General features: G+C 45.1%; 1 protein-coding gene and 1 non-coding gene across 10 annotated transcripts in view; one reads left to right on the top strand and one right to left on the bottom strand.

The window, feature by feature from the left end:
- CUX1 (cut like homeobox 1) overlaps positions 1-20,931 on the bottom strand; it is a 351,030-nt gene that overhangs the window by 134,355 nt on the left and 195,744 nt on the right. For all 9 annotated transcript variants that reach the window (XM_078074422.1, XM_078074425.1, XM_078074428.1 and 6 more), the window contains exons 5-7: positions 7,299-7,436; positions 3,376-3,499; positions 496-572 (exon numbers count right to left, since the gene is read on the bottom strand). In XM_078074422.1, coding sequence (XP_077930548.1) covers positions 496-572; positions 3,376-3,499; positions 7,299-7,436 — 339 coding nt within the window. The remainder of the gene's footprint in view (positions 1-495; positions 573-3,375; positions 3,500-7,298; positions 7,437-20,931) is intronic.
- LOC118525145 (U6 spliceosomal RNA) lies at positions 12,919-13,020 on the top strand. The gene has a single exon (XR_004912000.1). It is a non-coding gene; the product is annotated as a U6 spliceosomal RNA (small nuclear RNA).

The following is a 20,931-nucleotide window of genomic DNA, read 5'->3' as shown; positions in this document are numbered from 1 at the left end:
CCTTTCAGGGGAAAAAAAAAGAGAGAAAGAAGGAGAAGAAAAAAGCATAAAGAAATGATAAAAACTGTAGCACGACCTTTTTGGGCATCTTAAATTGTAAAGGTCTGCTATTACTATGCTTAACTTCACTTAGGGTAGATATAAGTGTTGTGGTTTTTTTGTTTTTTTTCCCCCATTATTGTTCCAAATGAAATGTCAGTTCTTGACAGCTTGGCGATTTAGATGTGTTTGTTGGAAAAAGAGCAGAAAGAAAGGATGGCGTGTGGAAGGGATGGAAAAGGAATTCAGATCCTCCCTCCTCGATGTTAACAACTCAGTGTGGGTGATAATGAAGTCAAGGTGGAGAGGCTGGGGGGCTCTGGGGAGCGTGGGCTCCTTCACTCCTCCAGGGTGCCCGGTACGGGGCGGGGGGAGGGTGCGGACCAGGGGACGGCCCAAAGCCCCCCCACTTTGGTCTTCCCCGAATGGGCTTGACTAGGATGAAGACCATCACACCTGTCTGCAGACTTTGAACTTTGTGCTCCGCTTCCTCCAGCTTTGAGGTGGTGGACATCTGTGTCTCCTGCAGCTTTCTGAAAAGGAAGAGAATAAAGTCAACTGGTCATCTTGTTTCCCAACGTGAACGTTTCGTGCGTGTTGGAGCTCGGCGGCCGATGATCTTTGCAGCAACCCCCACATCTGGCAACAGGCACACAATCTGGCTACCGCTGGTGGCGCCATGAGCACCATGTGCCTGCTCCCCGATCTTCAGCACCCCGAGACTCTGTACCCACGTGTGACACTATGTGGAGCGTGCATCCTGAGGGACCTGACGTGTGCTAATGGATGCAGCCAGTTATCTTAAATGTAACTTGTTCCTCACATGCCAGATATTAAAAAAAAACACAACAAAAAACCATCATCACACACTCATTGTTTTCTGAAGTTACCCAAGAAGAATGACACATTTACATTTTGCTGACACAATGAGGAATTTGTTGGCATAAAGGACGTGCTAATAGATATGACAGGTGGCTCCAGGTCTGGTATAATGGGATGCAAATGTGACGGTAATACCTAATGGGCGATGCTCCACGGGTGAACCCAGTGTCCCCAGATTCACATTTCCCCTGATCTCCAAATGAATTCCCTGGTCAATAAATAGCATTCCTCCCTCCTCATCTGCAGAAAATTTCTAAAAATAGGTTCATTATTTTTACATCTTATGAACAGAACACATGCTCTCAGACTAACAACCTGGGAATATAGAAAAGTAGAAATTACACTGTTTGACAAAAAAAAAATCACCCAAATTTCCATCCCCTAAGGAGAAGGACTGCTCACGTTTTCACATATTCCAATTATAAAACTATTACAGGTTCCGAGTTAAAAACAAAACAAAACAAAAACCAAACCCACCAGCACAACTATTCTATAAACTCACATGTAATATACAAGAGTGTAATATACACTCTCTGCCCCTTTTAGTGTGAAAGGGATCCTAGCACACACAGGCCGGCCTGCTTTTTCACTTAATTCCAAAGGCTCGCCTGCTTTTTCACTTAGTTCCTTACTTTGGAAGCGTTCTACACGAGCATACACAGCTCCTCCCCATTCTTATTAAATAATTAACGTAACCAGCCTCTGTGGACACTTAGATTGTTTATCGCCTCTTTCCACTAAACAGTTCTGCAGTGATCATTATGCAGACATTGTTGTATAATTCTGACAGTGAATCTGTTGGATGAAGTTCTAGCAGAGGAATTAGAATGGTCAAAGAGTACGTGCAATTTTTTGTTACTGTTGTTCTGATATTGAGAAACTTCCCAACAACAACAAAAACCTCGCTAATTTAAACTCTTGCCAACAATATGCAAGTGTTTGTTTTCCTGTGCCAACACTGGATAAAATTAAACTGAATTTTTCTGCTGAGTAAAGCTGAGCATTCGTTTCACTTTGTACGAACTGTCTGTGTATCTCCTTCGTCTACTTCATAGCACTCATTTTTTTTTTCCTATTAATTTGTAAGGGCCCTTATGTGGCGGGAAAATGTCTTCCTAGTTTTTTGATGCTTTTACAATGTTTATTGTTATTTATTTTTAACAATTGTTTTCAATTATGATTAGAAATACCTACTCTAAAATTATTAAAAACAACTTGCCTAAGTTTTCTTCCAGTATGTACATGATTGAATTATTAATGTTGAAACCGTAGATCCCTTTCAATTTCTTGGTGTAAAGAACGAGATAAAAAAAAAAATCTGGCTTTATCCTTCATCCCAAGTGGTCAGTCCGATATTTGCATCTTTAAATATAATTAATTCTTTTACCTAGTTTGAAAAGCCAATTTAATAATATCAAATTCCCAGATGAATTTACTTCCACAATTTTCAAATGCATGACTTTGCTCTGTGCAACTGTAATCACGTGGTATGTAATTCTGTATCATGCATTTTTCACTCCCTATCATGCTGGATACATCGCTGGTCTCATTTCAAATTCTACATTGCTATTATTTTAATGGCTGTGTAATGTTCCAGTTGGGGATGGCCCAGCTTTATCTACGCATTTCTCTCTGGCCGGGCATTTCGACTGCTTTTATCCCATCCCCTCACCCTAGTATCAGTAACATGGTGAGAAACTGCTTTGGGCATACAGTGCTCTCCTAGGAGGCACGTTGGGGCTGGGTCAAGAGTCTGCTCAGCTTTCAGAGCCCTGACTCTGTGGGGCTCCCTTCTTTCCTGGGGGGCAGCACCTGGCCCCGCTCTCCCAGGCTGCACGGGACTGGCCTTGGTACTGCAGTGAGGACTCTGGGAGGCGACATGCGACCACCAGGGGAGGCCAGAGCTGGAGTGGTGGGCTGGGCTCTGGTCCCACCTCTGGGTGGCTAGCTGGGAGAACGTGGGCAGGTCCCAAATCTGAAGCCCGGTTTCTCTATCTGTAACAGATTTTATTGATATCAGCTGCTTGATATATGGAGCGTGGTGAGGTACAGAAAGAGGCAAAAAAACAACAAAAAAAATCCAAAAACCAAAAAAACCAAGATTTGTGTGTAATGTTAAATATCCACATTCATTTCAGAAGGTGGCAGGAGTTTGACCGACGTGCATCCAGGGCGTCCCCGGAGAGGGCACACGGCCATGCCCTGTCATCTCAGCTCATGTCAGCACATGCCAAGCACACACGCTTTGTGCTCAACCCCTGGACCCACTCTGGTCCCCTTGACCACCTGACGCCATCCCCCCACGGGTAAAGACTGATGCACGGCACTCAAGGTAATCTCTCAGGTGACAGAGTAAGGGACGCCTTTATTTTTCAAACAAAATTTTGCTGAAAGCCCCACAGAGCGAGGTTTACAACCTGGGCTGGTCTCGTGTGGACCCCAACAGACACTCACCTCTCCTTTTCTGCAAAATCATTTTGTAACTTTTGTTCCTTTTCGAGAGCTATAGTCTCCGCTTGGTTCTTCAGAGTCTGTTCATATTCTCGGATTTTTTCTTTAAGTGCTTTTATCGTAACCTCTGCAGAAAGGGAAACACGGGCGTGAGAGGCCTAGCACGATTCCACGCGGCTTTTGTAACCTGGTAGGATCGCTGTGTTTTAAACTTTAGCTCCTCAACCCTGACACAAAATCAATGGTTACGAGTCCCTTCAGAGACCTTTTACTCCCTAAATGTTAAATTGAACTTTAAACATTTAGGCTGCAGAGGATCAATGGATTTTGCTGGGAAGAAGAGCTATGGTTTCTTCAATACAACTTAAAAAAAAGTGTGTGTGTGTGGGGGGAAATCAGTGGTCACACAGAGTATCATCTTATTGATAAGCTTTAAATTAGTCCTCTACTGAGGGAAGACGAATCGTGTTTTTGTGCGGTTTAAGTACTTTCTCACAAAGAAAACAGTTCATAATCGTGTGCGCGTTTTGGAAGAACGGGTCTTGGCCAAAGTCAGGTGAGTCTACAGACGTCCCTGGCCCTGGGCTGTGGTTCCCCGGTTTCACAAGCGATGGAGTGCACAGTGTGCTAAGTGGACACGGTGTGCATCTCCTCTGCTCGAAGGGACACACCCTGGAGCTTGGGTGCCAAACACCCACCACCCAGGCTGGAGTGCAGAGGATGGGGGCTGTGCGCACAGAGCAGGTGGTGCAGGGCCTGGGGGAGCCACATCTGAGGGACAGTGAGTGCCAGGGCTGTGGGCAGAAGTGCTGGGTGATGGAGGAGTCTTGCGGGGCTCAGTGCTCAGGACAGGGCCCCATGCGGAATAGGGTCCCACCACCACTGAGTGCATGTTTAGAGCTCTCGCTTTAATGACCCCAAATGGGAATGCCAAAGCAGATATAATGAGCAGGGCAGGGTCCTGACTCAGACCCGTGGGTGGCTCGAGGGCAGGACTATTCCGCCTGCTCCCTACCATAGACACCCCCACATCACCCTCTGTGCTGGACATTCCCTGGCAGGGCACTGCGGTCCCAGCTCCAGGGACAGTAGAGCTCTTGGGGAGCCGACCTGCTGTGCGTGGATCCGTCTCGTAAAAGGCCAGGCCGAGAAAGGGCCAAGGCACGAATGAATGGAGGAGGCTAGGCAGGTTGACTGGGGCCTGTGACAATGGGGCCGAGGCTCACGGGACGACACTGGCTGCCAGGTCTTCACCCAAGTAGGAGCTTGCACTGAGGCCTCCGGTCCTCCAGGCTGCAACCCGCTTCCACTTTCACTCCCCCCAACTGCACAGAGGTGCTGGGCGGTTAGTACCTGCATGGCTTAGTGGATAAAAGCTAAAGGCTCTTCCGTTAAGAGAAGAAACCGGCCCTTTTCATTAAGTGGAACCCAAAGGGTTCTCCTTAGAGGGAGAGAGAGGAAATTAAAACCAATGACCCTGCCAGGGCATCTGAAAGGAGAAAGGGGGTCTTTCTGCCTTTGGGGCTCGCTGTTTGGGGCCTGAAAAAAACGCTCTGTGGGCCTCATGGCTGGTGATGCACGTCACTGTCGAGCCACAGGGATAGGGCCAAAGTTGTCCACTTCCCAAGTGGACGCCATGACAGGTCAACTCTGAAAACACATGCACACTCTTTTAAGTCAATGGTCTATACGACTGTGTCAACGTCTAGCATTTGTGCCTCTCACAATTGGTGGGAAATATCTGGATCGCCTGTGGACCTCAGTGCTCATCCCAGTGGGGTTTCTCAGTGTGACACAGCTATGCTCCTCCCAGGGGAGTTTGGGGCACCAGCTGGGGGCTCCCACTCCGTCTGACGAGGTCTCTTTGCCATCCCCACCCCGCCTGGGCTGCTCGCTGGCCAGCCGAGACTAAGCCAGGGGCTGGCTCGTCCTGGAGCCTCTGGTCCTCCTCTGGCAGGCAGGCCTGGGTCTGGGACATTCTCCCGGGTGTGTCAGCTGGAACCCCTCCACGTGAGCCCATGAGGAGGAAGAATGGTCCCAGAGAGGACCGCAGCGCTCTGCTCTAGATGGCAGGGAGAGTTCCAGCACTTGATAAAGAGAGGCCCTTCCTGCTGTAACTTTTCATCCATCTACGCTACGGCTGTGATGATAAATACACGTGACGCACGCCCCACCTTCCCAAATCAAAACCACTGTGTACTGGGAAGAAAAGAGAGGAAATCGCCATTTTTCTGGAATTTGGGAAAAATCTATAAAGATATCAATAAATAAAGGGGGGGGGCTGGGAATTTCTAGAAAAAACAGCCGTGTACACTAAGAGCCTCTGATATGTACTGAGTGTTGGGAAAAGAGGTAAAGGTTTCCCCGTCTCATGTAAGCCCACCCCAATCCTAAATGGTTACTATGTGAAGCCTCCCGTCCAAGAAAAGGAGGACTTTCACAAAGTGAGATCCCTCAATCACTTGTTTAAGGTCTCAGAGCTAAACAGTGGCCCCGAAGGGTCTCAAAGCAGGTCTGTCTGCCTCTGGAGCCTTTGTTCTTAAGTCATGGGACTATGGTATTTCATTGAACAAAGCCCATGAGATGGGGCCTTTGGGGAGGAGGACATCCCACACTCAGTTACGGTTTCTCGCTGGGCAACTAGCCATGGGGGTGCTGACCGAGCCAGGCGGGGGAGGGAGGCCACGTAAAGCCCTGGGCCCACCAGCACATCCTCCAACAAAAAAATCAATCCATAAAAAAACACAAAGAGTGGGTCTTGCAAAATGAGACGTCAGAGGTCACGGGAGGGAAAAAAGCAGCCCCCTCCTTTTGGGTAGTGCTACAAGGAACCCAGATGTGTGCATTTCCAGGTTCTCTCTCACCCGGAGTGTGTGTGTGTGGGGGGCAGGCAGCCCTTTCTCTCACCTGGATCCCAGCCTGCTATGTCCAACGCCTCACTCTGAAGCAGGACTATGCTGTCCCAATTCGCCCCAAAGGCTTACCGCTCCCTGTGGAGCCAGAGCGAGGTGGCAATTCCTCTGGTTCTGTGCTCCCCCTCCCGGGGGGGTGGGGACGAAGGGGGATCCTCAGGAGGACTGCCTCTCGAAGCCTGTCTCCAATGGTCTCAAAGCCAAAGCACACTTTAAAGATCTAAGTGATTCTGTATCCAGCGCTCAGAGCGGATTAAAGAGAGCCCTCCAAAGTCACCCAAGAGGTCAGCCTCTGGCTCCCAGCTCCTTCCTCGCCCACTCCCAAATCGAAACACACAGGTGAAGTTTTACGTGGTGTTGGCAGAACGACCCACAGCTGCTGCGACATGGGGCCTCGCTCTGTCCCCGCAACAGGGAAGCCCGCGGGCTCCTGGACACGGTGACCACATCTGGATTTGAGGTGCCTCGGAGATCTCTTTGTTCTTCCCCGACAGGAAGAGCCAGGCGACCTTTGCCCTCCCGGCCCCGGTCGCCAGCTGGGCAGCCCCACTGGTTCTCTTTCATTAAATTCGGAAGGATGAGGGGACGCGGACCAGCGGCCGTTACTAAAGGACTTACTGGCCGTGGCCCTTTGATCACGAGCTGGCTCTCTGACAGGTGTCGCCTGCAGGCAACACATCAGCCTTTTAAAAGGCGGATCCCATCACATGATGGTCCAGGAAGAATGTGAAAGAATCCTGGTTGGTCCCGTCACAGGGCAATAAATATTGCATGTGTTGTTACTGTGCTGAGGAGAAGTCTGGCTTCCAAACGGCTAAGCGTTATTACTATGATTATCTCTCCTTAACGATTCTGATTTGGGCCCCACCCTGACTTCGTGACGTGGAGTACAGTTAGAGCTAGTCCCAACAGCGTGGGGAAGGCAATTAGAGGCAGAGGAAAAAAAAAGAAAAGAAAGAAAGAAAGCAAGCAAAGACAAGACAAAGCAAAGCACAGAACGGATCTGCCACCAACCTTGATTTTTCACTTCGGCAAATTCCTTGTTGTACTCTTCCAGAGTTTCCCTAAGCTTCTGGTTCTCTGTTTCAATGTCGTGCAGACGCTGCACTTTGAGCTGGAGCTGCTGCCCAAGGTCCAGAGCAGGCACGGGATCTACGGGAGAGGAAAACGCCCGTCACCCCACTCTGGCCATGGACCGGCCACGTTCACGGCCACGCGGAGGCTCGGAGCGGGCCATCTGCGGTGCCCAGGAAGTCAGCCTCCCGCGGGCTCCCCTGTGGATGCCACCGCTTGCCAGAAGCCAGGGTACCTGTGGCCTCCCTGTCCCCCTGGCCCCCGCAGAGCCCTGGGCCCCAAGGCTGGCTGGCTGGGGACGCTTCTCTGCGGCCTACAAAGGATGTGTATGCAGATGCACCCTCCAGGGCCACAGCCTATGGATGCGGCCTGGGAATGGCCACGGGTGCACTGCGATTTGCCCACCGCTCTGGCATGGTGTGACACTCGAAGGATTTCTCGGTCCTCGATCGGACTGACAGGAAGGGGATGCGTGTGGAGGTGGCAAGGGGAGGAAACCCGGGAAAGTCCACCAGGCTTGCAAGATGGACAGTGTGTGGCAAGGTGCCATAAGCCTCAAGTTTCCAGTAATTCTTAGGAAGCTGGAAATAACACCTGATCCTCTGACAGTGTCTCACCGTCAGACACACTCTGACAGACGTTTTCTCTGATTTTCCCCACAATCCTAGGAAGGGGATGTGACGGTGTGTCGCGTTCCTGTCACACAAGTGGAGACTAAAGCTCGGGGGAGCACAACGACTTGCCCAAGGTTTCCCGGCTACTTAGCGGGCCTGCCAGCTGGGGGGGCCAAGACACCCCGGATCATAGTACGGACGGCAGGAGACTGCACCTGGACTGGTCACGTGGGGTCCTGTGGCCAACTCGGTGTACCAACTGCAATCAGGCTGACTTACACAAAACTGGATTTTAACCTCAAATTTGCGACTACAGACACGGAATTTGCAATACTGACTCTTGGCCTTTGACTTTATCGCTAATTCAGCGTGAAATGGAGAGACGTTAGATGCTCTCTGGGCGTCGATCTGCTCTTTATTTTTCTTTCTGCTGCCTGAAAGGCACTTCTGGTCCACCTGCTGGGCACCGGTGGAGCGCCTCCCCTAGAATTCTCGGGCCCCGTCGGAGTGGAATACCCCAGTCCGCTGGGCTTAGAAGAGATTACTGAAGATATTTCTGGTATGGACGCCAGCCTCACTTGTGAGGTGGCTGCAAAGATTTAGTCTCTGCTTGAGGAATGCTAAACACCAAGCCCTGTGGATCAACAAGGGTATATATTCAAGAGCTCACTTAATTTTCAAACACCAGTGTCATTAATTTTCAGACCACCCTCGGTTCCTGGAAGTGAGGGGAGATCTCCCATGCCTTAGTGGGCCAGGCTGCCGGGAGCCAGGAACTCTGTGAGATGCCAATGTCTCCGCAGAGTTTACAGAAAGGGAGGCACTGGGAAATGTCCAGTGCCACGGCGGACCTGCACGTGGGCTTTAACACAACACTGCCCGTCACGTGACACCGTGGCCAGGGGGGCATTTATCCTGGGTGTATACACAGTTTATAACTACATCGTTTTCTCATTTGTGGCTTTTCATTATTATTTTAATCAGCATTAAAATATTTACATTAAATTATATTTCAAAAGCTATTTTGGGGCAACAGTTCCTTGTAAGTAGGGGTAGCGATAACACCAGAGGCTGAATTCCTCCGAACGTTCCAGGTGCGGGGTTTTTGTCCTGTTTTTTCCATTCCACGCTTCTCCTTCCTACCTCCCCACCTCCAACCGCCACTTTTTTCACCCTTCTCCCTGTGGTCTCACGCTGGGCAACTGGCCTGAAGGACACAAACAGGATGCCCAGGGCCCCCTTCACCTAGAACTCCCATCTGAACTTGACACCAAGGTCAGGGAAGGATTGAGGAGAAGGAGAAACGCCGTACTTGAATAAAATTCTATTAACGTTCGCACACGTCGGCTTTCTGGCACAACTGCCCGTACACGTTATATTTTTAAAGAGCTAACCTAGTGTCCTGCCCTCTCCATCCCCAAAATTTCTGTCGACAACTTTTCTAGTCCATTCCTTTTAAAAGGCCAGGACCCACTGTGTCTGCTTCAAATAAAAAATAGCTTCTCTCGTTCAATTCAGCCAGGAACTCAGTGACATATAAAAAATAACATGCACATTATCAAGTGAATGGGAACTAGACCTTTAGACAAAATTTCAAAGCATTACATTGTAAATGAAAATTCTGGCAATCTCATAATTATTCATTAGGCATGTATATTTAATTTAACACTATTAAAGGTTAATGCCTAAGTAGCAAAACTGGTCACAGAATAAAGAATGAACTGAATGTTCAAACATCTCTATGCATTAAACTTCAAACTTTACTGCAGTACAGTTGAATGACTAGACGCCTACAGCATTTGAATATTGTTTTGGATTATGTAAAAGGCATTGCTAAAGTACCTCTTAGGCTTAATTTTTATTACTTGTATTAAAGGAACAGCTAATTACCACATGACAATATAATGACTCTAGCATGTTTGGGCTGGAGACCAAAACAATGAATCTCGGCATGCCAAACCCCAACCTGTATGTTAATCCAGGGGAAATCATGGCTTTTTGTCTCCTTAATGATTCCCGATGCCATTAAACCCCACACAAGTATTGTTGGGTCTCATTCTGAACGTCACAAGCAGCCAACCTCAATTAGGGAACTGTCTGGGGGAGGCCAGGGGACACACCCACGAGAGGGACAGGAACACACGAAATCCTGCAAACCCGTCTGCCCTGCCTCTTCCAATTCAATGGGCTCTATCGTCGGTTCCATCCACCCAACGTGACAAACTTGCAAAGTGTTTTACAATCATCTGATAGTTAATGCCTAAAACGCTCTGAGGCATTATATAGCTCATTATGCAACACAGGACCCAGAACATAATTACAACAAACAACAACAATACCATCACCTGTATTTATCCAGCACCTTCTCTGATGTACATGTAACATGACCTCATTAATTCCAGCCGTCACAGTCAGAGGTCGGGGGAAGGGCCGCTAGCATCCCACCCAGGGACAGCGGGGAGGGGGAGGAGAGAAGTCGGAGGCAAACAGACACACACAATTCTAATTAAGATTTCTGCTTCCTGAACCAGCAGCCAACTAAATTATACTGTCTCTTCAAGTACTAATTTAACAAGTATTTCCTATGCATCTCTCTGCTCCAGGCAAGGCCCCGGGGGAGCCGCGGGGATGGACATGCAGCAGAATCAGCTGGGACCAGCCTCACAGTAGAGACACACCAAGTTCACAAATGACCAAAGGGAAAGCAAGGAGGGCGACACTGAAGATGAGATGAGCGGAAGACCACACCTGGATGGAGACAACTGGCAAAGGTAAACTCTTTTTTCAATGAGAAGACAGAATTGAGACCCGTGGAGACTGTGGGGCAATTGGTCCTTGTGGAAGACACAGCAAATGGGCACAGAAGTGCCAGGCATGGCCAGGAGAACACTCCAGTCTGACTGCCGGCACCCATATACGTTTTATGACGTCAGGACTGTTCTAGGTGCTGGGGGGGGGGGCATGGCGGTGAAAAGACAAAATCATTGCTCTCAAAGGCTTGACATTCTACTGAAATGAAGGAAACCGAAAAAAAAAGCAAACCTAAACAAAACAAAATACTTTCAAGTACTGCCAAACAGCAGTAGGAGAGGAAACAGGGTGTGGGAACAGGGACTGGGCCCTGGAGGCAGATGGACAGGGAGGGCCTCTTGGAAGAGGTGGCACTCAGAATCAGATCTGGGTGGCAAAGAGGAGAAACTCCGAAGCCTCTTGGCAGAAGGAAGACCAGTGCAAAGGCCCAGAGGCAGGTATGAATGTGGCCTATCCGAGGCACAGAGGAAAGCCAGTGAGGCCGCAGTGAAGGGAGGAGAGCCACAAGGGACCATCGTCAGCGAGGCCTGTGCTTATGGAGCTGAAGAAGAATATGAACAAGGTTAAGGTGAGAAAACAGAAGACATAAAGAAGAATCAAACTGAATTCTGGATCTGAAAATACCACATCTGAGGTGCCCTGCCCATGTGGTAAGTACCGTGTCAGTCTCATCAAAATACAATGTCTGAATCAAGTTTGTATTCAGCTCGACTCTTGATGGGAAAACCCACCAGAGAAGAGGACTCTGGAAAGGTGAGCCGTGGGGCCACAAGAAGAAAACTGCAGTACTTGGAACCAAAAAAAGGTTCGTTGGTTTAGTGGCAAAATATTTAAGAGTTTTAAGCTTCAAGACGAGTTACGCAATTTTCTTTTGAAAAGTTAAATGTTCCAAATCAGTTGCCCTGCTCTCTGATGGCAGATGGCTATCAGTAATATGCTGCCTGGCAGACATTTTTGAAAAAATAAATACACAGTCTACATCTTTGAAGTAGACTTGATATTTTAATACTTAGTGGGGAAAAAAACACTTCTGGAAAGAAACTCATGCTATAGTGACAGCATTTTAAAAGTAGTATTTGGAAACATTCCCATCATCATCTAAACTCATGGGCAAAGACAATGTCCTCTACAAAAATGTCTCAACTGCTAAAAATTACTGCAAAAATGCAAAGAAACAGGATAATCAGGGGGGTGGGGGGAGATAAGTTAATAAAAACAGAACTAGAAATGACAAGAGATAATGGGATTAGTTGACAAAAACAAAAACAGCTATTATAAGCCTGCTCGAGGATTTAAAGAAAAATATGAACACAATAAGGAGAGAAATGGAAGATACAAAGAAGAATCAAATGGAATTCTAGAGCTTGAAATACAATGTCTGAAATGAAAAAAAAAAAAAAAAATTCCCTAGACTGACTTAACACCAGATTAGACACTGCAAAAGAAAAAAGATCAGTGAATTCAAAGACACAATCATAGAAACTGTCTGAACAGAAAAAGTTACTAAAACCTCAGCAACCTGTGGAATGGCACGAGGCGATCTAACATACCTGTCCTGGAGAGGGGCAAGGGGTATATGTGAAGAAACAGTGGTGAAATATTCCAAATTTGGTAAAGGCTACAAACCTAAAACTCTAAGAAACTCAACAAACTACAAACAGGATAAACACGGAACACCAATAAACCCCATCAAATTGCTGAAAAGAATAAAAAGGCAATCTTAAAAGCCAGAGAAAAGAAGGCTCATTTTGTACAGGGGAAGAAAAATAAGACTAACTAGAGACCTCCTGTCAGAAACAAAGCAGGCCAGTCCTGAGAGAGAAAAAACAAAACCCAAAATTGCCAACATGCAGTTTTATACCCAACAAAAATATCTTTCAAAAAATGAGGTTGAGTTGTTTTTTTTTTCCTTCAGACGAACGGAAGTTGGCAGAATTCAGTCAGCATACCTACACCGTAAGAGATGTTAAAGAAAATGTTATAGACTGAAGGAAAATGTGCCAGATAGAAACCTGGATGTGCATGAAAGAATAAACAACACTGGAAATGGTAAATATATGGGTAAAAATAAAATACTATTTTTCTCATTTTAATTTCCTTAAAAGATCATTGACTATTTAAAAGCAAAAATAATAGTGCTTGCTTCAGCAGCACATATACTAAAACTGGACCAGTACAGGGATAGCATGGCCGTGCACAAGGATGACATGCAAATTTGCGAAGCAGTCCGTATTTTTCTAAGGTGGAAGAAAAAAGCAAAAATAGTAACAATGTATTGTAGGGTTATAGCATATCTAGGAATAAAACAAATAATGATACACAAAGGACTGGAGGGAGAAAAAATAAGTGTATTGGAAGATTCTTACGTTGTATGTGAAATAGTATAATATTATTTGAAGGTATAGTGTAATAAATTAAAGATGCTGATGTAAACCCTAAGTAATTGCTGAAAAAATAAGACAAAGTGTTACAGCTAATAAGACGATTGGGGAGGTAAAATAAGATCATAAAAAAATAATCAAATGAAGCAGGGAAAAAAACAAAAACAGGCAGCACAAGTAGAAAACAAACAGTAAGATGGAAGACTTAAACCCAACCGTATCCATAATTACATTAAATGTAAAAGATCTAACATTCCAGTTAAAAAGAAGACTGTCAGACTGGATAATAAAGGAAGGCACAGCTGTTTACAAGAAATGCAACTTAAATATAATAACAAAAAATAGGTTAATAGTAAAAGGATAGAAAAAGATATAACATGAAAACATTAATCAAAAGAAAGCTGAAGTCCCTAAATTAAAATCAGACAAAGGAAACTTTAGGATATGAAATATTATTAAGGATAAAGAAAATCATTGTATAAACTTTAAAAGAACCAAATCATTGAGGTGCCTGGGTGGCTCAGTCAGTTAAGTGCCTGCCTTTGGCTCAGGTCGTGATCTCAGGGTCCTGGGATCAAGCTCTGCATAGGGACCCCCACTCACCGGGGAGTCTGCTTCTTGCTCTCCTTCCCTTTTCCCCTACTCCCACTTGTGCTGTCTCTGACTCTCAAATAAATAAACAGAATCTTAAAAAAAAAGAACTGAATCACTGACAAACTGTAACAATACTAAAGATATATATAACCCCCCCAAAGTTTCAAAAAACATCAATCAAAAACTGAAAGAACTGAAAGGGGGAAAAAATCCACAATAATAAAGATCTCAAAACTATTCTCACTAATAGGAAACTAGCTATAAAATGGATACAAAAGACCTGAACAACACTATCAACCAACTTGACCTGACTGTCATTTATAGAACACTTCACTGAACAACTACAGAATATGCATTTTCTTCAAGTGCACACAGACACTCATTAGGATAGAACATATACTAGACCATAAAACAAGTCTTGATAAATTTAAAGGAAGAGAAATCATATGATGCATTTCCTACAACCACAATGGAATAAATTAATGCATAACTCCCCCACCCCTACTTTAAGAAACTTGAAAAAAAAAAAAGAGTGAATAAAAACCAAAGTAATATAAGTTAGTAAATAGTAAGAACAGAGAGTAATAAAACTTAAACCAGAGGGGAAAAAGAGAAAAAGGCAAGCAAAAGCTGATTCTTAAAAAAATAATCATTAAAATTGACAAGCCTCTAGCCAGAATGATCAAGGAGAAAAAAGAGAATGCATAAATTCTAAGATTGGGAATGACAAAGGAAGTATCACTACACATCCTACAGATATTTGGAAAGATAACAAAATATTATGAACAACATTATGCCAATAAACAAAAATTTACATGAAATGGATCACTCCTTGAAAAATTACCAAAACTGACCCAAGAAGAAATAAAAAATCTTGATAATCTTATAAATGTTAAAGAAGTTAAATTTATAGTGAAAAATTTTGCACCAAAGAAAACCTCAAGCCCAAATGGCTTCACTGGTGAACTAGGGAAGTTTTAGAGAAGAATAATAGCTATCTCACACCAAAATAGATATGGTGTAATATAATATTGATATTATAGATATCTTACACCAAATCTTTCAGCAAATAGAGAAAGAGGCAGCACTTCTCAACTCATTTTATAAGACCAGCACTATCTTGATACCAAAACTCAATAAAGATATTAAAAGGGGGAAAGAAACCCCAAACAAGCAAAAAACCACTGTCCTATATTCCTTATGAACTTAAATGTGTAAGTCCTTAATAAAATATTAGCAAACTGATTCCAGCAAATTCTAAAAAGCACCATACATCATACCCAAGTTAAGATTTATCCTAGGAATACAAGGCTGGATTAACACTGCACAATCCATCAAATAATTTCACCATATTAAGAGAACAAAAGTGAAAATTGTATGATCATCTCAATAGATGCAGGAAAAAATCTGACAGAATTCAGTACCTATTCATGACAAAAACTCTTGGCAAACTAGGAATAGAAGGACATTTTCTCAACCTCATAAAGAATGTCTATTAAAACCCCACAGCTAACATTGTACTTAATGGTGAAAGACTGAATGCTTTTCCCTAAAGTTGGGACCAATGCAAGACGTCTGCGTTCTCTACTCAGATTCACTGTCATACCTGAGGTCCCAGCCAGTACAAAAAAAAAAAAAAAAAAGCAAGAAAAAGCAAGAAAAAGAAATATTTGACATTACAGATTGAAAACAAATGTGGATACAGAAAACTTCAGTAACACTATCAAACAATTTGACCTAAATGGTATTTATGAACAATCCATCCAACATCTACAAAGTACACCATCTCTTCAAGAGCACAAGAACATTCAAGATAGAATATCCTAAGGAATCTACCAAAAAACTTTTGAGAACTAATAAGTGAGTTTTAAAAGGCCACAAATACAGTATTATTATATAAAAATTAACTGCATTTCTATATAAAAGCAACAAATGGAAAACAAAGTTATAAAGAAAACACTATTTACTATGGCATCCAAAAACATGACCTACTTGGGGATATGCTGGACAAAATATGTGCCAGGCTTGCATGTTGAAAACTATAAAATATTGCTGAGGGAAATGACAAAAGACTTAAATAAATACACCATGTTTCAATTGAAAGATTCTATAGTGTTAAATTGTCAATTTTCCTCAGATTATCTACACTTGATTAAAATTCTAGGACACACATTTGTAAAAAGTGACAAGTTAAATCTACAATTTATACTGAAATTCAACTAGCCAAAAACAATTCTGAAAAAGACGACCAGCGATGCCTAGGTGGCATCTGCCTTCAGCTCAGGTCATGATCCGAGGGTCCTGGGATCAGAGCCCCACATCAGGCTCCTTGCTCAGCGGGGAGCCTGCTTCTCCCTCTGCCTGCCGCTCCCCTTGCTTGTGCGCTCACACGTGCTCTCTCCCTCTCTGACAAATAAATAAATAAATAAATAAATAAAATCTTAAAAAAAAAAGAAGGCCAAAGATAAAGGACTTACATTATCTGTTTAAGACTGACTATTAAGCTATAGTAACCAAGACAGTGTGACATTAACATAAGGATCGACACACAGAATAATGAAATAAAATAGATGATCCTTGTTGTGTGTATACGTGTGTGTGTGTATATATATATATATACACACACACACGTATACACACACATATATACATACATATAAAGAAGGTCTAGAAAAAATCTCACACACATAACATCCATTAATTTTCAATGAAACTTGACCCTAATCTTAAACCATACATAAAAATTAACTCAAAATGTATTGTAGGCCTAGAGGTAAAAGATAAAAATTATACAACTTCACCCAAAAAACATAAGAGAAAAAAATTATAACCTAGGCAATAATTTCTTAGAACATAAGAAGAACCCAAACCATAAATAATTATAATAACTTGGGCTTTATTAAAATAAAAACTTATCCTTGTATGGGGAGACAACATTTGCAATGCATATATTTGACTGACAATACCAACTGATGGAGAGGAAGTGGAGCAACCGGAACTCCCACCGGTTTCTTGCTGGGGGATAAAATGCCACAACTACTTTGAAAAAATAGCTTAGCAGTTTCTTATCAAGCTAACCACATGCCTACCCTAGATCTCAGCAATTCTAGTCCTAGGTATGTATGTATGTATTTATTTATAAGATTTTATTTATTTATGAGAGAGAGACAGAGCAAGCATGAACAGAAAGAGGGGCTGAGGGAAAGGGAGCAGACTCCCTTCTGAGCAGGGAGCCCGACTCGGGGCTCGATCCCAGACCCCGGGATCATGACCTGAGCCAAAGGCAGACACTTAACCGACTGAGCCACCCAGGCGCCCCTAGTCCTAGGTATTTAAAACGTATGTCCACATAATAACTGTTCATGAATGCTTATAGCGGGTAATCACAACAGCCTCACGCTGGAAACAATACAAAGGTCCATCAGCAGGGGGATGGATAAGCACATTATTATATTCCACACGGTGGAATACCATTCACACTGAAAAGGAAAGGACCATGATACAGATGAACGACATGCACCACGCTGAGGGGAGGAGGTCAGACACATAGGAGAACATGCTAGAGTCTCCATTTATGTAAAATGCCAGAAATGGTGAATCTAATCGAAAGTGATAGAAAACCAATCAGTGGTTGCTGGGGTCTGGGATCACCAGGGAACTTTTGAGGCGATGGAAATGTTCCATATCCTGATTGTGAGGGTGGCTACACTATCAAATTGTACACTTAAGATGGGTACGTTTTATTGTATGCAAATCACGCCTCTATCAAGTTGACTTTAAAATAGGATTTTTTTGTGAGAGCAAGTTTTTTGTACTGCTCATAAAATATAAATTTGAAGTTGCTTTTATTCTTTTTTTTAATTTTTTTTTTTTTTTAAAGATTTTATTTATTTGACAGAGAGAGAGAGACAGCGAGAGCAGGAACACGGGCAGGGGGAGTGGGAGAGGGAGAAGCAGGCTTCCAGCGGAGCAGGGAGCCTGATGCAGGGCTCGATCCCAGGACCCTGGGATCATGGCCTGAGCCGAAGGCATATGCTTAACGACTGAGCCACCCAGGCATCCCTGAAGTCGCTTTTATTCTTCATCACATCCTTTTAATTCCACTTTCAGCATATGACTTATAATGTATTTAATACACTTCTGTAATTATACATGGCTATTCTTTAAATAAGTAAATACATAAGCATATGCTGGGGGTATGAATTCAAGATTTGGGGTACACGAACAAAAGTAGTTTGGAGACCACTGATTTAGACCCATCCAGATGCCATGCAAAGGACAGATGGGAGAAGGGGGAGATAAGGAGGTGCCCCAGTGGGGCAAGAGGTCATGGTGGCCTGGATGAGGTTGGTGGTGGCATTTGGGAGCATAACACACATCAGAGGGCACTTAGGGAGAGAATGTAGATGCAGAAAAGAAAAAGGCTAAGCAGAGTCTGGGATCTGCCGACATTCAGAGCCCAGTAAGGAGGAGGCAGCCGCGGCGTTGGGGAAAGAGTATAGCTGGGGGGGGGGGGGGGGTCAGTAGGCATAAGTGACTCTGAGAGTTTTGCTGTCATGGGGAGTAGAGAGCTGGCCCGTGGCTGGCAGATGTCACCCTCCTCTGACCACGTGTACTTCTCAGTGAGGTACGAGGTGTGCGGAGATCAGGGTGGAAAGAAGTTATGAAACAGAACACGGAGGGGGAAAAGGAGGATAAGGCTGGGGCCAGTCTGTGCTCTTTAGACTTGAAGCGAACTGACATCCTCCGGTCTTCCTCTCGTTCTGGATTCTCTCGGTCAGTGCAGGCACGCTCTGATGAAACCCAACAGTCTCGGTGAGGGACGTTCTAGAAGGAGGAGGATGCCACCGGACTTCATGGAGCGCGGCAGAGGCTGGGAAGCAGGGCTTCCGATTCGCTGGGGCCCAGGTGTGCTGGGGAGGGTGTGGACAGGCCGGTCAGTGGTGAGCTGCCTCTCCGGAGACACCACAAGGACTGCAGAGAATGAGCTCGCGAACAGCAAGCCCATGTCTGTGCAGAGAGCACTGCAGGCAGGAGGGCCGTTCCCCGCCATCGGAGGGGGAATGTGCCCCTTGTGAGTGCCATCGCTGTGATGACATCACGGCGCGGCAGACGCTACTTTGCGCCGGGGCACTCTAGGCTAATGTAATCATACGATTACATAATTAACCCAGCTGTCTCATTAAGAAAATCAACTGGAATTCAGGGCATAATTAGTCATACAGCAATTAGCATGCTGATGAGCAACTGATGAAAAGCTGTCTAGATATCAAGTGTGCCAGGACCACCCCGGTTACGGCAAAGGGGGGAAGAGGTGACACACCTCCCCACGCAAGCGAGCCCAGGATCCCCAAGTCCCGGTGGGTGAGTTCCTGCACTGGGTCCAGGGACCAGGAAGGAGATCGGCAGGGAGAGCCCAGAGGAGGAGAGGCAACACCCAAAAGTGGCGTCCAGAGCTTAGCTGCCCATCTTGTCACGTTTGCCTTTCTTTAAAATGTAGCTAATTCCTCAGCCAGCAAACCTTCGGTGTGCAAAACACAGAGGCTCATCGGGCCCCAAATTTGCTTGAAGCTGGGCAAGGAGGGTAGAGAAGCTACCTCCCTGTCTGGTTTACAGTGACCCCAGCGCTGGGCAGAGTGTGACTGTCCCTTGGCCTCCAGTCCCCAAGCTGCTTCGGGATCAGCTCTGGCCCAGCGGAGAGACAGGAGGGCATCTGCAACCCACAGCCTTCCTAGCTTGGCCCCGGTTCCTCTTCTGTCCCATCAGGGTGCTGGTTGGTGGCTGATTCTTACGTGTGAATGAAAATGTTTTATGAAGGTAAACTGAAAATGTGCAAAGGGGATCCTGAGGTTACAGAGTTCTCTCTGGAGGGGCCGGGGCACCAGCCTGGCTGCCAACACCAGGAGATCTAGAATACATGGACTGGAGTAGCCCCACAGGATCAGGCTGGAGCGGCCACATCCCTACAGTCTTAAAAAAATGCCACCAAGGAGTGTGTCCTTTACAACCTTGGTACGAGAAGCAAGGGCTGTTTCTAACTAAATCCTCAGATTTCGTTTTTTTTTTTTTCCAGGAGTCTTGCTATTGGGATCCTTGAGTCGGGGACAGGCAGGGAAGGAGGAAGAACAGACGTAACAATATTTTCCAGTTTTAAGTGATGGTGTGTCCTCACTGGAAACAGGCATGTTGGGCACAAAGGCCCAGATGATTATTGTCTTCTTATGGAGGAGCATTAAAAAGCAGTTCTCAAAAATGATGACGTTCTACTTTATTTCTGGATCCTCAAATGCTAGGCGGCTGGTATATTTACCAGGGCAGGTTTTCCCGAATGCAAATTACAACCTCCCGGAGGGGAGCAGGGGCATTTTCAAGGGAGCAGGGGCATTCTCGAGCAGGTTCTGAAAACGGAGTGGCCTCTCTTCACCTAGCTCTCCTTCAAGACTTCTGCAAACTAACACCTTGACTTACATACACCTGCAGGCCAGTTATTCCACGGAAATAAAGGGAGGGCGGGCGGTCGTGAAACATGGAGTTCTAGCAGTGTTTCATGAGTCAATGAATATTTTATATCACTGGTAATGTGCTTCCTCAGATTTAAATCTTAAAATAAACCCTTCCAGGCACTGCCTTTGTGTTTGAAGGGTTTGTATCTGTAGGACCTAAACCACATCTTAGCAAGGAGTGAAAGATGATTCTCTCTGTTGGGGGGCCGCGGACCGAGGCAAGGCGGCGATGGAAGCTTGCAGAGAGAGGCTCTTCCGATGAATCTATACCCAAAGCAGAGAGGCTCTGTAGCCCCCTGTGCACAGGTGGGAGCTCCACCCCCCCTCTCTTTTTCCCCTTTTTAAACTTCAAAAAAAAAAAACACACTGTGACCAAGATGTTTCTGAGACAGAAAGACACAGTTGTGTTTTACACAAATTGGTAAGTGTCTCACAAATACTCAACTGACTAGTGCTTCAATTCTGATCTGTAATCCATTAATAAGGGCTATTCAGAAACGAAGATCATGATTATTTTCCTGATTTATGCTCCCCCCCCATTGTACAGATAAATACATGCTCATTGTAAAAAAAAAAAAAAAATCCGAAAAGTATCAAGAAGCAAGAGCAAGTCACCCACGCAAGGTTAATTCCTGGCAGATTATGCATACCATCATAATTCTGCTCAGAA

The sequence above is a fragment of the Halichoerus grypus genome, chromosome 6, assembly GCF_964656455.1.
Source record: "Halichoerus grypus chromosome 6, mHalGry1.hap1.1, whole genome shotgun sequence".
Classification (NCBI taxonomy): Eukaryota; Metazoa; Chordata; class Mammalia; order Carnivora; family Phocidae; genus Halichoerus; species Halichoerus grypus.
The sequence above is the reverse complement of the archived record's forward strand: the minus strand, read 5'-3'. Positions and strand labels throughout refer to the sequence as shown.